This window comes from Aspergillus lentulus (assembly GCF_001445615.1).
Source record: "Aspergillus lentulus DNA, contig: Alt16, strain: IFM 54703, whole genome shotgun sequence".
Lineage (NCBI taxonomy): Eukaryota > Fungi > Ascomycota > Eurotiomycetes > Eurotiales > Aspergillaceae > Aspergillus > Aspergillus lentulus.
This window is the reverse complement of record NW_028322113.1, coordinates 3,169,276-3,189,055: the sequence shown is the minus strand read 5'-3', so window position 1 is coordinate 3,189,055 and position 19,780 is coordinate 3,169,276. Positions and strand designations below refer to the sequence as shown.

Sequence of the window (19,780 nt, the reverse complement as noted above, 5' to 3'; positions counted from 1 at the left end):
CAGTGGAGGCGTGCTACCTGTCTGTTGAGACTGTTAAGCTCGAGAATGCTGATCCGAAACCTGCCGCCGTTGTTATCTATGACCTCTTCGAGTGGGGACCTCAGACAACAGGCGGTATGAACCGAGACGTACAGAGTACTCCATACGCTGTACATAAGTTATACTCTGAATATAAAGACATCGACTGGCGCTATGGGTGGAGAACTAGAACTACTTGGGGTATTCTCTGGGAAGTGGGAGTTTTGAACCTTTGAAGTTTGTGAAATGTCTCTTGGGCATCTCGACTATATCAGAACAGAGAGGTAGTCAGGTCCGAAATCAACGGAGTCAAAGTTTCGTTGATGCATTTTATTGACATTTCTTCCTCATTATGTGGACTTGTATTTTCTAACGGAACCAAATCATTCGTATTCGACATTACCTTAGTTTTTAATGCAAGGTCACATTGCGAGCATCTCTCAACGGACTGTCATGAGAAGGACAATGTCGCCTGTAAGGAAAACCAATTTTGATTTCACTGGTGTACAAGTTATATGTGCTTGTTTCTGAATCGGCTTATACACTGTAGATGGAGCGTCCCAAATGTCCTGCTACATCAAGGGCATCTGGATGAGTCGCGTATCCCACAATTTTCCATGCGAAGTGGTTCCTGGCTTGCTCACTCGCTTCGCTTAGGCAATTCTGGCCATATGAACGGTTGAAACGCAAGATATCATGACTGGTTCGATGGCTTGATTCATCACACATCGCCCATGTTTACATAGGTGCTTTGGAAAGACTAGAGTATCTCTGAACACCGAGTAGAAGAGTGAGTCGATACTGATAATCTCCATGTAATGAGGGGCCGATCCATCACCTTGTCTGGAGTATGTATTCGCTCATTGTCCAGCTTTGACTATATATGCTCATCAGATGGTCGCAGTTGTATGTGTTTAATAATGCTGAAACCCGCTTGCTCAAGCCAGGGAGCTTCGTTCACTCATGCAATCGCAATCGATTTTCTGGCCCATGATGAACTTAACAGAATAGTAAAGCACTGTAAAGTCTCGATGCCAGGCTCAACATCATAGTCAAGTCCTCGCTAAAGGGGGAAGTCATAGAGAGGGTCAAGCTGGACTTCTCGTAGACAGTTTGATCGGGGACTCTGGCTTATCTCCATGGCCATGAGTCCTGGTAAGAATAGGCTATTTCAGCCACAATATCGAGCTGATCCTGGAATAGCCGAGCCAAGCGCATTATAAGGTCGACCTGCCTCCGTTTGCAACTTGGACTTCACTACTGTTGACTTGACTCCACATTAATCCCGGACGGTGCACTATGTGGATAGTGCGTCCCGATGGTAATGCGCTATAGTTGTGGGTTCAGGCACTGGCCATTTGACCGCTGATGCATCGAAGCCATCGTTTTGGTGAAAGAGCAACGCTGCCTAGTTACTAGTGTCTTGTGGCTCCAGTCTACATTGCAGATATCTCGTTGTCCAGCGGACTCACTCCAGTCTCGAGGAGCGCATCTATCCAAATGGTGATGAGAAGTCATGGTTCTCAATCTCTCTCTTACCATTTTAGACTTTCCTCCGAAGTGTTCGGAGGGATGAATCAGTTGCCAAGCTCCTGGCAGATTCTATTTCTGTGTCGAGTTGATGTCGATATATTAAGAACCCAAATATTAATAACGTCGATCATTACTTCTCACCAAGCACAGAACGGCAGATCTCAATCTATAAAGAAGTTCAGAGAGGATACGCGACAGCCGGATCATCGGGTTGCCCAGACGGCACTTCTTGATGAAGACGAAGAGAAGTATGGAATGTCCATGGATCCATAGCTGCAATTGATGATTGATGAGCTCTTTGAGCGTGCCGTTACCATTATTTGAGTATCTAGGATCAAGGGAAGGCTTGAGAAATGAAATCCAGATCAAAAAGGATAGGGGCCTCTGATGTGAATACCAGAGTGACTTTGCACTAAATACAGAACCCACGTTGATTAAGCTAACGAACCTAGATCTTGCCCAATTAGGCTTAGTGCTGTGTTCCTGCCGCGAACCATAACTGCCCACTCTACTAACCAGACTAGGTCTAGTGTGGAACCCCCATTCCATGGTGTCAAGGCATCTATCCAGTAAGGTATCCATGTATTATCTGACACTAGTGTTTTCTACCCCTTTTGTTGATGTTATGAGTTGTGAGCTGTGCATCGTGCGTCGTACTCAATAATAAGGTATCCACACTCCACCCTCGTCGTCATCCACCCTCCTGTCTCTATGTCAAATGTTATGCATAACAGATATTGGAATGTCTCTGGCTCTCAGGCCGTCAGCAGCCGTGGGAAGTCGCAGACCAAGACCAATAATAAGGGTGTCGACTGTCCATCAGAGAGGTCAAAGTACTCAGTACGGTCTCCGTAATGAACACCGAGGCCTGTGTTCTCATCGTTACTAGATCAGGCAGTGCCACACCCGCATTCAGAAGTAATTCGTCAAATAGGTCGCTAGTTCTGACTTCGATCTTTTTCTTTTGTCCTTTTTCCGTTACTTGCAGCGTGCGTCTGCAGCCAACTGGAAGTCTGCGGCCCCTTTTCCCCTCTCTGTGCTTGACGCCTTGACTGCTTGTCATGCACGTTTAGCACGAGTTCTCCGCTTCCTCCACCGTTCTTGCGTTCTTGAGCACGAGTTCCTGCAGCTCGCTGCATTTGCATGGGCTGCTAGCAACTTGCATGAATAATGCCAATAACCCAGGGATCAAGATACCTACGAGGCTGCAACTCACATACATGAAACCCGACTAAGAGTCTCATTCTTCTTGTGGGGATGATCGGCCTTGGAGTGCCGTCCCGTTCTTCGTCTTGACTGGTCAACCCGTCCTGCTCGTGGTATGTGGAAACAAAGAACACAATTCTATTTGGTGCTTGCAAAGTCAACCTCGCGAACCGCAAGACTTGAAAGGGGAGGGAGAAAATAATGGGGAAACCGAGAATCACAGAGTACAGTGGATGGCCCCGAGTTAGTACTCCTTTACTACTTCTGTTAATTCAGCCATCTCGTCCTGAAGAAACTCTCTCCGTGCATCCTCCTTCGAACTTCATTCTTTCTGCTTTCCCTTTTCCATCATCGTGCGACTCTCTATCGCGTTCCTTATCAGACCCGGGTTTCAGTTACCCTTCGAGCTTGGACGAATCATTGACTGATTGCAAAAGTGGACATATTATTTTACATACCACAAGTGCTCTTTAAACTCTTGCCTTCGGTACTTTGATTCCCCACCGCTGCCCACTGTCTGCCTCCTGCTCGTCTTCGCTCCCCTTTTGCGAATTACTTTACTTTCTCATCCTCCTGGTCACTACATCTTTTAATGCTCGTTGTTCACGGTCATAATGAGCGTCGTCGCCAGTAGACACGAGACCGCTGCTGTGCCCTATACCGCAATCCCCCATCATGGCCAGGTCCAAAACTACAAGGATGCTGCCTATGGGGTCACAGTACAACAGATTCCTTCACGCAAATCATCCATTTCTTCATTCAAAAGTAACTACAGCGTTTCAACTTCTCCTACTTCCTATTCTCCTTCGTCACCAACTTCTTCATATCGCCTTTGCGACTCTGCTGCTTCGCTGGACAAGATTCTGGAGCCGGTCTTCAAGCGTCTACCCCAGGAGGTATATGATGGCATTCTCAATCAACTACAGTTTCTGCATACAGGCCCAAACCAGTCGGGTTGTTTGACATGCTTTCAGCGCGACCTGTACGCTCTTTCTTTGACTTGTCGAGTATGGGAAAGAGTGGTTCGAGCCAAACTGTGAGTGAATTTTCAACCACAGCTATCTAATGGCCCTGAAACGCTGACGAGATTTGTCATGAAGCTATACTCGCATTCACATTATCGGAAATGATTCTCCTGCTCAGCTGAAAAAGTATCGGATGAAAAGGGGCAGCCGCCTAAAACTTCTAAGACGGACCCTACGTGAAAGGAAATCGCTGGCCAACCTTGTCCTGGAGCTTCGTGTTCCGCAGATGGACCTTCTTTTCACAACAAGCAAGCACAGCAACCAATGGGAAGAATACCGAGACCTTGTCGCCTCCGTTGTTATGGTGTGCCCCAACCTGGAACGGTTGTTGGGTTTGACCATCGCGTACAACCATGAGTTCGATCGTCTGACCCATGCACTATCGACACGGAAGAAGCTCAAGGAACATACATGGATCTTGGGAGAGGGGCCGGAGGTCTCCGAGGAAGAGTCTCCGCGCAACACTTCTTGTCCGGGCAGCTTGGGTCCTCTGCAGATGTTTGAGTTTCTGGATTATCATACGTCCTGGTCGAATCTGGAGACTCTGATGCTCTATGCATTGAATGGGAAAAGTGCCCTCGAGCCGAGCATCTTCCTTCGCATGTTCCACCTATTACCCTCGCTGCGTCATCTTTGCATCTCATCATTTGATGCGGATGCCTTCGCCGATAGTGCTTTGCTGTGTCTACCGCCCCTGGAGTCACTTCGGCTGGAAAACCTGCCAGGCATCACTGATACAGGACTATCACAGTACACCTCCCGCCCAGAGTCCGGCTCGCTGAAGTCCCTGGCTCTCATTGAACAGAACATTCAATCCTTGCTTGTAATCTCCAAGATTTTAGCATCGCTTAGAAATATAGAGCGCTTCAAGATCGTGCAGACCAACCATTGTCCGACGTTGAATGCCGATGGGATTGTTTTCCAGCCGCTGTTTGCGTCGTCCAGTCTCAAGCATCTGCATTGGGACGTCGCTTGTCCCAATCCGAATACCGCCCTGACGAGATTAGATTGTGCCCCATTCGCCAAGCCACCAAAGCATGTTGACACGCCAAACTCGCATCTGGCTCAAAGCATTCTTTGCTCGGGTTTCCCCCGTCTGGAGACCCTTCGAGCACCCTCAGATATAGAGCCTCCCGGAATACTTCAGGCTGTCTGCCAGCCTATTCCTAGAGGGCAGGCCCTGATCAATTCTGACCGATACAGCCTGCCTCGGAGCTCTCATGGCTCTGTTAATACCCGCCCATTGGCCCTCCCAGCGGGCAACAATTTAACGTCGGCACGAATACGGGCGCAGACCTTCATTGACATGGCTGCCAAGGATACGGAAACCGGAATGCAAGTTCTCATCACTGATCACTCAGATTCGTACGTACCCGACAATGCCTTGGAGGATGCTTCAGACGATGAGCCTGATCCAGGCATGGGTCAGTACGGATCGCCGTCCTCTGGTGGGAGGGCAAAGGAAGAGCGCAATGGGCCAGTCACAGTGTTCAACTTCCGAATGCCAGCGTATATGGGCCGAGTGGGTAGTAGAACTACGGAGAAAGATGTCTCAATCCCGCGGTTCATACTTCGCCCCGACCTACCTGGCCAGGACGCAGATGGCGGCCTCATTGGATGGAAGCACATCCTTGCCTCAAACCAGTCGTTGACCTACGCTGCCGGAGTCGGAGTCAACTGTTTCGGCAGCAAAGGGAGCCTGGTTCCCCCTCCGCCTCCCGAGGAATCGCCGCCATCCCCCGCTTCCACGACTGCCACGAGATTTGGATGGGGCAGCATTGGTAGTCGCTCAGCCTTAGGAACAAGTCCTATTACGCCGACGACTCCGTCTACACCCATGAGCCTAACCTCTCCGACGGGGCTTCCCTGGGACAAGGATACCTGTACTGGATCCTGGAATTACAGTCACAAGAAAGGCAGGGACTGGTGGTTCCATATGGAACGCGATCGTCCAGCAAGTGTTGAAATTGTCGACGTCAAAGGTCTCTTCTGACCAAGCACTCTCTCTACGATGCGATGCTTTACCCAATGCAGTTTTATACCACGATGCAACACTTACTCCGCATCTTTCCTTTTCTTTCTCAAACCTAGCATACAATGGAACAAAGTGTGCAAGCACAACGGCGTTCATCGGTTGATCCACCCCGCTATACCTCATCGTGCAAATTGACACCGACTAGCGATCTGGTCTCGGACGAGATCTCTTTCTTCTTTTCTTTATAATGGACACATTCATGCATATCTACTCGCATGTTGGATGGAACTCGACTTCATGTCTGGACATGTATTTCTTCTCCATTCTCCCTTACTCGTTTTCATGCATGAGTGAGTGTATTTTCTGAATTTCTTAAGGCGCTGCTGGAGTCCCCTTGGTCTGGTTACATATATTCCCCTTGCGTTTCTCCGTTTGCCTTTCCTCTTGCTTCTGTTTATTCGGGGGCTTCCCTGTCTCCTCGTGATTGATGAGCATACTCTGTACAGTACTGAGTCCCAAGATTCGGACAAGAACGTGTATTTCGCTTAATACAAACAGATAATGAGATCCGAAAGATATATACGTCGGCGCTACATGCTGCCACACTAGGTATATGGCTAGATATTCACTCCAGGACCATGAGTGATTCATACCATTATGGCTGTTTATCTATCTGCCAAACAGACCCCAAGACAGGTGAGGATAGGAGACATCGCAAGATAATAAGAAACGAGCATGGTCGCATGCATATTGAAGACAGGCTTTTACCGACTTCAAGGACAAAGATACCATCAGACTAGGGGAAGAGGGATGTAGACAAGAGTAACAGCGTTGATTATGTAATAACTCTAGACATAGATACCCATGTTTGTATCCTTCTTCTTGGCCTGCACCTCGGCGATAGCATCCACGTAGTTCTCGTGTCCGACCTTGCTCATGCCTTTCCGGAGAGCAATCATACCGGCTTCCACACAGACGGCCTTCAGCTGCGCACCACCGAACTCATCGGTACTTCGAGCCAATTCAGCCCAGTTGACGCCATCATCCACAGCCATCTTGCGGGAGTGGATCTGCAGGATGTTTGCCCGTGCCTCCTCGTTGGGTAGAGGGAATTCGATCTTGCGGTCCAGTCGACCGGAACGGAGCAGAGCGGGATCGAGGACATCGATACGGTTTGTCGCGGCCAGGACCTTGATACGATCATCCGAAGCAAATCCATCAAGCTGGTTCAGAAGCTCCAACATGGTCCGTTGCACCTCACGGTCACCGGACTTCTCGGAGTCGAAACGCTTGGTACCCACGGCGTCGAGTTCGTCAATGAAAATGATCGAAGGAGCCTTCTCTTTGGCAAGAGCGAAGCAGTCCCGGACCAGCTTGGCACCGTCACCGATGAACATCTGCACCAGCTGAGGTCCGGCAAGCTTGAGGAACGTAGCGTTTGTCTCTGCGGCGCAGGCTCGCGCAAGAAGGGTTTTACCGGTACCAGGAGGACCGTACATCAGAGCACCTGCAGAAGAGAAGATATGCGTTAGAATGCTGGCCGAGCGACAACGGAGGGAACGGGGAAAAAACGGTTGACATACCCTTTGGTGCCTTGATACCAATCTTCGTGAATCGTTCTGCCTCCTTCATCGGCCATACAATGGCTTCCACGATCTCTTCAATCTGCTTGTCCAAACCACCGATGTCCGTGTACTTCTCTGTCGGCTTCTCGTCAACCTCCATGGCCTTCACACGGTTGTCGTATTCGGCAGGTAGTGTATCCAAAATTAGATATGAATCCTTGTTGACACCGATCAGATCACCGGGCTTCAGTTTCTCGTGATCTACCAGACCGATGAGAGGAAGATAGATAGTCTGTCTGGTCGATGTTTTGATGACAGCGGACTTGCCCACTCGGGTAGCGTCAAGATCGATGTTGGCTCCTTCTTCGGCGGCCTCGGCCTCAACATCCAGATCCAAAAGCTCGACGACGTTTCCGACAAGGTATGGTAGTTGCCTGTGAATGAAAGTGTTAGAAGAGTAATTGAAAGCCTTCAAACAAACCCCAGTGATAGACCTGCAACATCGCCACCGCTCCGGCGTCCCGGCAATCAACGGCAGTAGGGCAGAGCTGAAGTGGATAGGGTGACAAGCATATCGTACCTGTTGTTCTCGATTTTCTCCTGGTTATCCCTCACCTTCTCCCGCATAGTATTCTGTTCATGTGTCAATCGTTGGTACTCGCTCTTCATTATGCGGAGCTCATTCTCCAACATCCGTCGCCGCTTGACAATGTCTGCTGTGCTTGAGTTGAGAATTTCCTCATCCAGTAAATCATCTTCTTCATCCTTCTTCTTCGCATCGGCATCTTTCATTTCAGCATCTCCATCTCCTCCAGGCTGCTGGCCGTCACCATCGCCCTGGTCCTTCTTCTTGTCTCTCTCCTCGCGTTCGAGATCCTCCAGATCTTCAAGGGTCGACATGGTAACAGGGGTGATGTGCGAGTATGGGAGCTGACAGGATTTGCGAAGTAAAAGAGTATTGAGGGTCTGTAATCCCGAAAAAGAGAACGGATGGGAGATTGAGATAGAAGGTAGGAGGGTTGAAGCTGTCCAGGCGATGCTCTGAGCTCCGACCAAACAACGTCAGCTGCTCTGCCTACATCACGTGATATTGATCTCTACCGGCGTCCTCGACCGCCCCCGCTGATGGCCAACTGAGGACTTCGGTCTGATTCATTATGCTTCGTTTTTCAAAAGGTTTCTGATATGTACGCCTAATAGTACTTGCTATGTTACATTTCCGACATCATATGCTTCGCGCAGAGGGGCTTCCCAAGTGTCCGATGAGAGTTGACCTTTGGTCGTCCTATAGCAAGGAAACTGTTGGGCTCTCCGCTTACAGCAGCAGAGTGGGATTACCCTTGTAGAAAGCAAGGTTACCCAGATTCTCGATAACCTTTTCTCTTCCATATTTCAGAAGTCGATAACGCGAGATGAAGTCGTCGTTGTTGACTTATGAAGTGTTAGTAAGAAAAAATTCTGTCCTCAACTCACTAAAAGGAAAGGCAGAAGTATAACATACTATATCCACCACACATCCGCCGCTTGCCAGTGAACTCGGAACGACCATGAAGCATTCTCCAGTTGTCGAAAACTAGAATTCTAATTAGCCGAGTCCCCCAAAAGGGCGTTTAAGCACTTACTGAGCGCAGTTCCGGGCTGAAGCTGTGTCCATATTTCAACGTTCGGGCGCTGGATAATATTGTTAAAATGGCGTGCTGCGTTATACCATCGGTTCTGCTCCTTCAATCCCCAGTTTCGTTTCGCTGCTCGATCATAGTTGTTCCACCGAACTTGGTATAGTCGGTTCAGATCGGGGTGAATCTTGAAGACAGGGGCCTGCTCGGCGGGTTGTATGCATACGTCCTCATTCCCACTTGAGTGGTACGGTTGCTTGGTAGCGGCGAGGACTCCGCAGTGTTTTGGATTTTCTTGTCGCATGATGGAGGCAGCCTTGAAACCGTCTACAAGCAAGCTGGCCCCGCCATGGCCTTCAGTGTGCGACAAAAGGTGGAAGAGCTGAAGTCTAGCAGGGTCAGTGAAATATGTGTTGTCTGTATGCGCGCCTAGGAATTCCGTGGTGTAGGCAGTGTCCTTGAAGGTCAAATCCGATGTAAAATCCCAGAAACCGCCTTTGATGTATTAGTAGGATATTCTTAGTGTAGAAACGTTGAAGGCGACAATAGCCTGCGGGGAGAATGTATTACCGTAATGAGTGTGTCTGATAAACGCAATCCGTTCAAGAAGTGCTTTGGTTGATTCAGGATCCACAGGGACTCCTTTCACAAAACAGAAACCCCATTTGTACTTGACTGGTGTGAGCTGCTGAGCATGTATTGAGTGAAGGAGCCACTCACAATCTCATCAAACCATCTTAACAACGCGGCGTCGTTGGACATAACTTCGGAGTACTCGACTTCAGGATAAGAGTCCTGATCAGGATTGTAGGATGAGAATTCTCTGGCGATGACGGATTAATGAAATTCGATAATATACAGAATGAAGGTGATACGAACCTGAACTTGAACGGCGCAGAGAAAGTTTTTCTCTCGGTGGTGAGGTTGGCATGGCTATTTAACCATGAATATGGATATAGTCCCCTATGCCCATCAGAGACTTAGACTGAGTTAGCCTCTTGTCCACCGGCCTAACGCTTGTAAACTCACAGAGTACTTCAACGAGGTTAGGACCGTATATGATGTCTTTAGCATTGACCGCAGGGTGTATCTAAAGCGCGAACAAGCGAAAGCGATTAGCAAGTACATAGGCGGCCAAGAGGAACCGCAAGTCATACAGAGAAAGTATCCACGGATCTTTGCTTCGTATCTGGACGGAGGCACAATGGGCACTGGCAATTTTCCCTTGAAGATGCAAAAAAGCACTGTGTGAGCGTCAATAGCGAATGCAGCGAATATTAGTCCGCTCACCTGAGGAAAAACGGTCCGCTATAACCTATCAGCAAGTGGTCTCCTCTCGCACATAAAGGCGAAAATTCATGATGTTTCACTTACAACTCCCCGTAACGATTCATATTTGACCCAAGAGGACCTAAGCGCACTGAAACAAATCTTCTCGCAGCATTCTTCGGTATTGAATCGAACTCCGCATTGGTCTTCCGGTCAGCTGTCTCTGAAACGGTTGTGGAGGTCTCATTTGTGGTCGCCGTTGAATTCTCCTTCACATCAATAAACGCTGTACCGTCTCCATCTGCCAATGTGTTTTCGTTTGCCTCTGTCGAAGATGTCTCGTTCACAGGCGCTGCTGATGGAGATTCCATTTCATCCGTCGCTGAGGTCTCGGCTGAAGGCATCGGTGAGGGCTTTTCTTCACTCTTGCCTGAAGGAGCCTGCTTCTCCTGCGCAGATGTTGTCTCGTTTTCAGGCGGAATGCTTGAGTAACGGCGGATGGTCATGGGTTGCCGATTCAGCGTCAAAGGACGGCCTGCGTTTGGCAAGCCCCGAGAGCTGACTGCCTGTATTGCCGAGTTAGTAAGCTAGAGACATAACTGATTCACGAGACTGTGATTGTTTCGAGGTTGAGAGTTACGTCGATTGCATACCAAACGCGTGTACTTCGTAGGAACTCCGGTCCTAAAATGCCTTGCGCTGACTGTCGCGTTAGTCCATGTTATGAGAAAAGGAGCAGTTCAAGAGGTATTACCAGACATGTTTCAAGGCCCGGGGTGCCCTGAGCGAGGTATAAGCGTTCATCCTTGTGGATGCTTCTGCAATGGCTACAGAGTGAGATGCTAATTGGGAGGAAAAGATGCTTTTTCTCCGCATCTTGATGCTTATCTGGGGCAAAGCCCGCTGTGAGATCACGTGTGTGTTATTTGGAGATAACGAGCTACAATCAGCTTTGACGACAATGCAAATAGTTGTGATATGTATGAAATTCTCTATCATTGAGGTACTACTCTACGGTAGTTTAGTTGAATGAAAACCTGGCCTAACCAGGCCACTACTACTTATATCCCCTCAGCTTGTTTGTTTGATCTACATCTCAGCCGAGGAACTTTACAAAATGGTTTAGTTCCACTCCTCATCAACTTATGATCGTATCGCCCATGGAACAAGGCATGAACGCTCCCGGTCAGATGCGTATTCCTTCAGACCTTCCTCGATTTAAGTGGGTTAACGAAAGATTAACCGAGTCAAATGAAAAAAAGAAGGATATGGATGTAAAAGTAGATGATAGGTCAAAACAGTCTAAGGAACACGTCGGAGGTGGCTGGACTGAGCGTCAACTCGGGGTATCTACTTGAAAAAATTCGAGGAGCTTCAAAAAGTCTCATGCAAAATCAGTCTCTCCGTTCGCGCCAAATAATGTGCCGTTCTCCTGCCATCCAATACAACGCCGAAAAACAAGAAAGGAAGAAAGAGACCATACAACGACCCAAAGTCCATACAAGTAACCTTTCATATATGCAATATTGCTGCCTCACAAGGCGAAGCTTTCGTGTCGTTCGACAGCATGCGATCTGTCCTCAAATAACGGTAGGGAAAAGTTTATCAAGCGAGTATCCGAAGAGATTGATGATTTAGCACCTGCGAAGAATTAGCGCTGAAGTGCGGCAGGCCGGGCTAGGAGTGACCTACATCCTGTAAAAGCAGTTGCCCTCAGCATAGCGCAACTTGTCCGTGGTCTCCAGTTTGTAAGAAATCTGAATGTCTAGATCACGAGGATTCTTGTCGTTGGGCCTGTTCTCCAAGATACCGGACACAGACTCCTCTTCTTCAACGGTGAGAACGTCGCGAAGATAGAACACAGTTTGCTTCCAGTGTGTGTACTTGGCGTGAGGGCCAGTGGAGAAGCTGATGGGCTTGTGGCAAGCAGTGAAATCAATGTCGAACCACGCGATGATGGCGTGAATGAAATCGCTGCGCTTGACGGGAAGGGAGAAAGGAACCCTGAACGACAAGTCTGCTTTGGTGACCGTGTAAAGATCGAAAGTAATAATAGAACAAGGGTCCGTGACCAGGGCCTTGAGCTCGACGGTATCGACAAGGGGCTCCGTAAGGGCAATCTCCTTCATGGGGCTGTAATCGAATCCGTAAACGTTATCCCAGACTATACGAATTAGTACTCCCTTCAAAGCCTAACGTAAGCGAGAGATCTCTCACATCCGATCTTGTCATCCTTGTACTCGCCATCCTCAATCGCAGCCAAGTACATGGTAGCCTTGTCAGGGAAGATCTTGCCGCCAGGAGCAAGGTAGCGGTCCCGAGCGTACAGAACGGTATCCAGCATGCTTTCATAGAGGAGGAAGTATCCCATCCACTCGGAGATAATAATATCCACCGCGGGAAATGGGAGCTGAACCTCCTCCATCTTTCCCTGAAGAAGAGTAATCTTGTCTGAGAGGCCGTTGACCGCGACAATCTCGCGCGCCTTCTCGATGATCGAGGACATGTCCACGCCGATTACGTGCTTGGCACCTGCCTTCGCGGCGAACCTTTTGAGTCACAACATCAGTATGTGGAGTGCTGATTTATTCGGGACATGTGAGACGTACATGCTGAGAATACCGGTGCCACAACCGACATCGAGGACAACCTTGTCCTTGAAAATGTGGCGGTTCTGATAAATGGAATCGCGGTATGACCGAGTCCGGACATCGTCTTTCTGTGAGGGGATACTATCAGCACTAATATCAATTTGATTCCATGTTGTATATGAACTTACAAGCATCTCCTCATGAATGCCTTAGCATGAATTTGTGTCAGCTTCGCATACCCTTCAACGTTTGTGGATAATAGGCAGAATTTACCATGATGATCATAACTGCGAACAAGGTCAGACACAGAAGATCATACAGATCAGGGGGAAAAAGTTAGTCGCATACCTGGTGAAGTAACGTACTTCAGCATGGTCCATGCCCACCATACGATCAGCACTGCTGGTGATCATAGCTGAAGGCTCTGCAGATTGTTGTCTCTCAACACCTTCCATCTTGAAATAGGGATGCTGTTTGGTTGGTAAAGGGGAAAATGGATGAACAAAGAATGAATCTGAGGAGAACAAAGGGGTAGAAGCCAACCAAGAGACCAAGATTTGCTTTTGTGATGGAATGAGATGAGAGAAATAAAGTAAATATTATCTCCAAACGACCCCTCAAGCTCGACTTTTTTTCCCTCTTACTTTTGCCATCAATAATAGAAATTCTCCTTCAGGGCAAACGCTAAATCCCCATTAAGATTAGTCCCGAGTTTGGTTCGCACTAGACTTTTTCCGGTAATCTCCATGTGACTTCGTTAGCCCTCAGAGATCATCTCTGATTAGGGTTGATGTACAACACCTCGGCGTTTTGTCCGAATGTTGCTGTATTATTCAGGCTCCCCTTGTCTAAGGAGCTGTGTTAAGAAAAGAAGTGTATAACTCTACCCGTCTATTTGTCTCTTAGATACCTCAGAGTTGTCAAATTCTCAAAACAAAGCTGTTATAGAATTGTCCAAAGTACGCGGGGATATCCTACCCTCCTGGTCTAGAACCCCAGTTTCTTTGTAGATACTTCCGTAGATGAACTGCCAAGACTCATCTCCGACCCCTACCTTAACGCGTCAAACTCACATGCTCTCCCCTTAAGTTCAGGCACTCCAGCTCTGCACTGTACTCCATGCACACCTAGCACCATGGTTCTGTGCTCGGACAAGAGCAAGCTTTGCTTGTACTTTCTCGCGTTTCTCATTGCTTCTCTAATAGGGAAGTCGACGGCTTCCTTGGGTGATCACCTACCTGATTTCAAAGAATGTGTCAAGGTATCATTTCCTTAAGAACAACGCCTGGAGAACTCAAAACAGCGAACTCATTGTCAAAAAGATCTGTCAGGCTGAAAATTGTCGAGATGGCAATTCTGTCATTCGTATGTCTCGCCAGTCTACTGTGTCGTCCGTGCTGATTGTTCTCTCACAGCACTCCATCTGCGCCTTCTCTTATGGACTTGTCCAGCAGAGTGCGATTACACTTGTCAACATGTAGTAACGGACCGCCGACTTGCCCGTGACCCTCCGATGTTAAATCCAGTTGTACAATTTCATGGAAAATGGCCTTTTCGCAGGATCCTCGGCATGCAGGAGCCCTTCTCTGTCCTTTTCTCCCTCCTCAATCTTCTCGCTCACTGGAATGGCATCACTCGAATCAAAGAAACAATCCCAGCATGGCATTCTCTGCGGCCATACTACCTGAATTTTGGTTACTGCGGGCTGGCGTGCTGGACATTCAGCATGTTATTCCACACAAGGGATTTCCCTCTCACAGAAAAATTAGACTATTTCGGAGCTGGTGCGAACGTGATGTACGGGCTATACCTTGCTATAATTAGGATACTGCGCCTTGACCAAGGAAAACCGCGGTACAAGCCGACTCTACGCCGTCTAACAACCACAATCTGCGTTCTTCTATACACCATGCACGTATGCTATCTCAGTTTTTGGTCATGGGATTACACCTACAACATGATTGCAAACGTCGTGGTCGGAGCCATTCAAAATATACTCTGGACGGGGTTCAGCATCGTCCGGTATCAGAAGCAAGGCAAAGTTTGGATGGCCTGGCCCGGAATGATTGTGGTGTGGATTATGTTGGCCATGAGTCTCGAGTTGCAGGACTTTCCTCCTTGGCACGGGCTTATTGATGCTCACAGCTTGTGGCATCTTGGAACAGTCATTCCCACCGCATGGTGGTATATGTAAGTGCCCGACAGATGGCCGTCCGCTGGTGAAAAGCAAATTCGACTCTAATGCACAACAGGTATTTAATCAAAGACATCCAGAATGATGTCTCAAGCCGCAGACTGAAAGCATGATCCGGTGACGGGCTCTCCTGATCGCGGCAGTTGTACTGTGGATCCCAGCACAGATGCCATATTTGCATAAGCCCGTCGTAAAATGCATAACGTTTCATGTAGAGTTTGCGGCAATGACAAATCCGAAACATATTTTTGTTTTGTTCCCCTTGCTTTCTTTCACTCCTTTGCTTCAACCGAACTTTATTTTCAAGTTATCAGTGGCCAGTAATAATCAGGTGTGATTACTCCGTAGAGCTGGAGGATGTTGCTGTGAAACCGCGCCTACCACGCTATTTCTTTGGCTCACCGCTTGAGCACTGTGGGGAGCAAGGAAGGAGGAGCTAAAGTGGCCTAAGGCTGCCAGGCCAGTCCGCTCCCCCCTCGTGTAGGTTGCGACTGACAACTTTTTAATAACCGGCTGGCCCTCTTCTTCTGTAACCCAACTTTTCTAACTACTTCTTGTCCTGCTCTATCGCATCAAGGTCCAGCGACCCCTCATCACTCTCGTTTCATCAAATTTAGGGCTTCCGACACGACTTTGGCCAGGTCCCGCGCCGCAAACAATGGCGTCTCCAGCCGTTCGCAAAGCTATCTCAGACGCGGCCTTGCAGTATGCAAAGCCAGAGGGCAAGATCTTCCAATATGGCACGGCGGGCGTATGTTGAATCTTTCCCAGCTATCTCTATGCTTGTATAAGCTGACTGGAAATCTATTGCTACAGTTCCGTATGAGAGCGTAAGTCTATTTTGTTTTCCCAGGAACAAATCAACCCCGCCTCCACCGTACCCCACGATCGCCGTGTTGCAGCTCTAATGGACAATCCGTCGCAGTGACCTCCTCAACACTGTTGTTTATGCTGTAGGCTTGCTTGCAACACTTCGCTCCAAGAAGTTGAGCGGACAATGGATTGGCGTCATGGTCACTGCGAGCCACAATCCTGCCGAGGACAACGGTGTCAAACTGGTGGACCCAATGGTGAGCTCCTATGGAACTTTCGATGGGGTTATGAAATGTGAAATTGCTGACGTATTGATATAAAATAGGGTGAAATGTTGGAAGTAGGCCTCCTCTTCGACAAAAAGATACTCTCCGGATGCTGACTCTTCGTTTCACTAGGCTGAATGGGAAGCATACGCCACAAAACTCGCGAATGCTCCGCTGGAAAACATCGGTGATGTTTACGACGAATTGGTTAAGGAGATCGATGTCAGCATGGAGAACCCTGCTCGTGTTGTTTTCGCTCGGGATACTCGTGCATCCGGTTCGCGACTCGTCGGCGTCCTCAGTGCTGCGCTCACTGCCACGGAGGCCGAGTTCATCGATATGAAGTATATGACCACTCCCCAGCTGCATTACGTCGTCCGATGCAAGAACACTCTGGGAACGCAATACGAGTATGGTGAGCCTACTGAGCAAGGATATTACGAAAAGCTTGCCGCAGCTTTCAAGAGGGTCATGAGAGGCGTCAAGGTTAAGGGCTCTTTGACTGTTGATTGTGCAAACGGTGTCGGTGGACCTAAGCTGAGGGAACTCATTAAATATCTGCCCGAGGACACTGGTCTCGACATCAAGATTGTGAACGACGATGTCATCAATCCTGACAGTCTCAACTTCGAAGTAAGCAACTTCCGTGACTCCCTTCAATTCTCGCCGTACTAACCATTGTATCAGTGCGGCGCCGATTATGTCAAGACCAAGCAGCGTGCCCCGCCATCATCCAAGGCTTCTGTTCTCGATCGATGCGCCTCTCTGGATGGTGATGCCGATCGTATTGTCTACTATTTCCTTGACGAAGGCAATGTATTTAGGCTATTGGACGGTGACCGCATTGCCACTCTTGCCGCTTCCTTCATTGGTGACCTCGCCCGCAGCGCCGGGATTGCTCAGAAGCTCAAGATCGGCGTCGTTCAGACTGCTTATGCCAACGGATCGAGCACCGAGTACATAGAGAAAGTTCTCAAACTCCCATCTGTTTGCACCAACACTGGTGTGAAACATCTCCACCATGCCGCCCTCCGGTTCGATGTTGGCGTCTACTTCGAAGCTAATGGACACGGCACTATCACTTTCTCAGAGAATGCTTTGAAGACCATTAAGAATACGGAGCCGCAGTCTCCGGCCCAGCAGCGTTCGCTAGAGTGCCTGCAAGCTCTTACTGATTTGATTAACCAAGCGGTTGGCGACGCCATCTCTGACATGCTCCTCGTCGAAGCTATTCTTGCTCACAAAGGGTGGACCCCTAAGGAATGGCTTGCCACATATACCGATCTCCCCTCACGGCTTGTGCGTGTGGAGGTTGCTGATCGATCAATCTTCAAGGCCTACGACGCCGAGCGAAAGCTCGAATCGCCCCCCGGACTCCAGGCAAAGATTGATTCTCTGCAGTCCCGCTACAACAAGGGACGAAGCTTCGCCCGTGCAAGTGGCACGGAAGATGCGGTGCGTGTCTATGCCGAGGCTGCAAGCCGATCTGAAGCCGACGATCTCGCTACTCGCGTTGCCAATGCCGTTCGGGATGCCGGCACCGTCAAAGAGATCTTGCAGGCTTCTTAAATTGCCAATCTTCATATCAAATCTAAAGTCCCTTCCGAGCATTGGTGCACTCAAAAGGCAGCCTGCAAATGCAGGTCAATGATGTCGACGGTAGTGCGGTAATGGGACCTTTTGAGGAGGAATTAGACCACGACACAATGATGGTCTAGCAACTTCTGCGTCAAGGAAAAGTCGACCACTCGGTCTAAATTTATAGAGAATATCAGGGACTGTCCTGAATGATTTATGACATGTTCTGAGTTATACCAGAAGCAGAATATACACCAGCTGTTGTACTTTACGTTTCATCTACTTATCTCCACTCGAGAATTCATTTGATAATGTAAGGAAATCATTGAAAAAATCTAGTCATCTCGTCTGGGTATTGGCATCATAATAGCAATTAGGGACAATTTTTGATTCCATACTCCCAGTTCATCCTTCTTCTTGATCCATCTCATCTCGAGAGCGTTTTCCTTTGCCGAATCTCTTGGCCTTCGTGCCTCTCTTTTCATCAAAGTTCTTCATCTCCATAATAGCCTGCCGTTGAGCCTCTCCCACACGCTCAGCCAGAACCATTACTTCGTCCTTCTCTAAATCATACTCCTTGAGCTTCTTCCCAAGTGCGCCCTCTATACGTAGCCAGATTTCGACGTCATACTGCGTCACAAAGCTAATAGCAACACCACTCTTTCCCGCACGGGCCGTACGGCCTACACGATGAACATATGTTTTTGAGTCGGTGGGCAGGTCAAAATTCAACACGACGTCGACAGAAGGAATATCTAGACCACGGGCGGCGACGTCCGTCGCGACGAGAATATCGCGGCTGCGAGAACGAAACTTCCCAAGAGCGCCTAACCGAGCGGACTGGGAGAGCTGACCATGTAGCGGAATGGCGCCGAAACCGAGCGACCGAAGGAGAAAGCTGATTCTTTGTGTTTCGTGAACAGTGCGAGTGAAGATAATTGCGGACTGACCGGCGAATTCGTTGAGGAGGTATACAAGGTAGATATCTTTGTGTTTGTGGGGAATGAAGCGATATGACTGCAGCAGTGTCGAGACGGTCTGGTACTTGTTCGACGATACAGATACACGCAGTGGGTTTGAGAGCGACGCTCGTTGCAGTGACTCGACCTTGGAACTCATGGTTGCAGAGAAAAGGAATGTGCGCCGTTCTCTGGGGAGAACTTTGAGGATTTTGTCGAGAAGGGGACCGAAGTCCATGTCAAGAAGTCTATCAGCCTCATCCATGACGAGGTATTTAAGAGTTCGTAGCGAGAAGCCCTTGGTGTTTTCCAGGTGGTCTAGCAACCGACCAGGCGTAGCGACGATGATATGAGGTTTCTTTCCAAGAGCGATTGACTGCGAGACCATGTCCATACCTCCGACGATCACAGCACATCGGACATTGATCGTAGAACCAAGACTTTCAAATGATTTTGAGATCTGAAACGCCAATTCTCGAGTAGGTGCGAGGATGAGGCTAAAGAAGGATTGTGGTTTTTCCATTAGAGCTGTGGGTGGCTTGTCAGATATCGGAATGACTGGGAAGTAGGCATCGATAGAAACCAAGACGCTCAGATGATAGTGAGGTCTGACGGGAACCATACCTTGCAATATAGGAAGAGCAAAAGCCGCTGTCTTTCCACTTCCGGTTTCTGCTAAACCGATCAAGTCACGACCTTGGAGTGCTAAAGGGATCGATTCGGCTTGAATTGGCGTAGGAGCCTTGTATCCCATCGTTTCACAAGCTTCACATAGTTGATCGATGATGCCTAGATCTTTGAAGCTCTTGGGCGCTGGCCTTGTCTCTGTGGCCGCCGCTTCATCTTGCGTCTCAGCAGTATTATCTTGTTGAGCGACGGACTCGTGAGAACTTGTTGATTCAGCGTCGCTCTCATGTTCCGGGGCCTCATGGGCGATTTTGCGCTTCTTGACGTCCGGCATTGTGGTCGGATAGTTTTCAAAGCACTAATCGATAGATTTCGTTTGATTCTGATCTGCTCTTCTATGTATCAGTAAAGAAAAATAATTTTTGGACGCCGCAAAATTGTTGATCCGAGCTCCTCCGCGGCTTTGCTCCGACAAATCTACTTTTTTCTGGACCTAAGAGAAAAGTCACGCTCTTGTCCAGACAGCAGAGGAAGCTATTGGGACT

General features: G+C 48.7%; 5 protein-coding genes across 5 annotated transcripts; 2 read left to right on the top strand and 3 right to left on the bottom strand.

Annotated features, from left to right (window-relative positions):
* Positions 1-3,371: 3,371 nt before the first annotated feature.
* ALT_8500 (uncharacterized protein) lies at positions 3,372-5,775 on the top strand (the record flags this gene model as incomplete). The annotated part of the gene is made up of 3 exons (XM_089600432.1): positions 3,372-3,653; positions 3,732-3,793; positions 3,858-5,775. 3 exons carry the CDS (start codon positions 3,372-3,374, stop codon positions 5,773-5,775), a joined length of 2,262 nt encoding a protein of 753 aa, XP_089455325.1.
* An 830-nt stretch (positions 5,776-6,605) lies between these two features.
* On the bottom strand, positions 6,606-8,222 carry ALT_8499 (proteasome regulatory particle base subunit RPT5; the record flags this gene model as incomplete). Its single annotated transcript, XM_033557050.1, has 3 exons — positions 6,606-7,264; positions 7,341-7,756; positions 7,903-8,222. The coding sequence occupies 3 exons, from the start codon at positions 8,220-8,222 to the stop codon at positions 6,606-6,608; spliced, it is 1,395 nt and encodes a 464-aa protein (XP_033412941.1).
* A 415-nt stretch (positions 8,223-8,637) lies between these two features.
* ALT_8498 (protein arginine N-methyltransferase 1) lies at positions 8,638-13,253 on the bottom strand (the record flags this gene model as incomplete). The annotated part of the gene is made up of 14 exons (XM_089600431.1): positions 8,638-8,753; positions 8,824-8,895; positions 8,945-9,433; positions 9,509-9,623; positions 9,659-9,761; positions 9,818-9,871; positions 10,313-10,773; positions 10,861-10,906; positions 11,900-12,371; positions 12,425-12,756; positions 12,817-12,926; positions 12,987-13,006; positions 13,072-13,085; positions 13,147-13,253. The coding sequence occupies 14 exons, from the start codon at positions 13,251-13,253 to the stop codon at positions 8,638-8,640; spliced, it is 2,511 nt and encodes an 836-aa protein (XP_089455324.1).
* A 2,397-nt stretch (positions 13,254-15,650) lies between these two features.
* Positions 15,651-17,640, top strand: agm1 (phosphoacetylglucosamine mutase PCM1; the record flags this gene model as incomplete). The annotated part of the gene is made up of 6 exons (XM_033557046.1): positions 15,651-15,743; positions 15,809-15,822; positions 15,918-16,062; positions 16,131-16,145; positions 16,204-16,704; positions 16,759-17,640. The coding sequence occupies 6 exons, from the start codon at positions 15,651-15,653 to the stop codon at positions 17,638-17,640; spliced, it is 1,650 nt and encodes a 549-aa protein (XP_033412937.1).
* A 414-nt stretch (positions 17,641-18,054) lies between these two features.
* rrp3 (RNA-dependent ATPase RRP3) lies at positions 18,055-19,569 on the bottom strand (the record flags this gene model as incomplete). The annotated part of the gene is made up of 1 exon (XM_089600430.1): positions 18,055-19,569. One exon carries the CDS (start codon positions 19,567-19,569, stop codon positions 18,055-18,057), a length of 1,515 nt encoding a protein of 504 aa, XP_089455323.1.
* Positions 19,570-19,780: the final 211 nt, after the last annotated feature.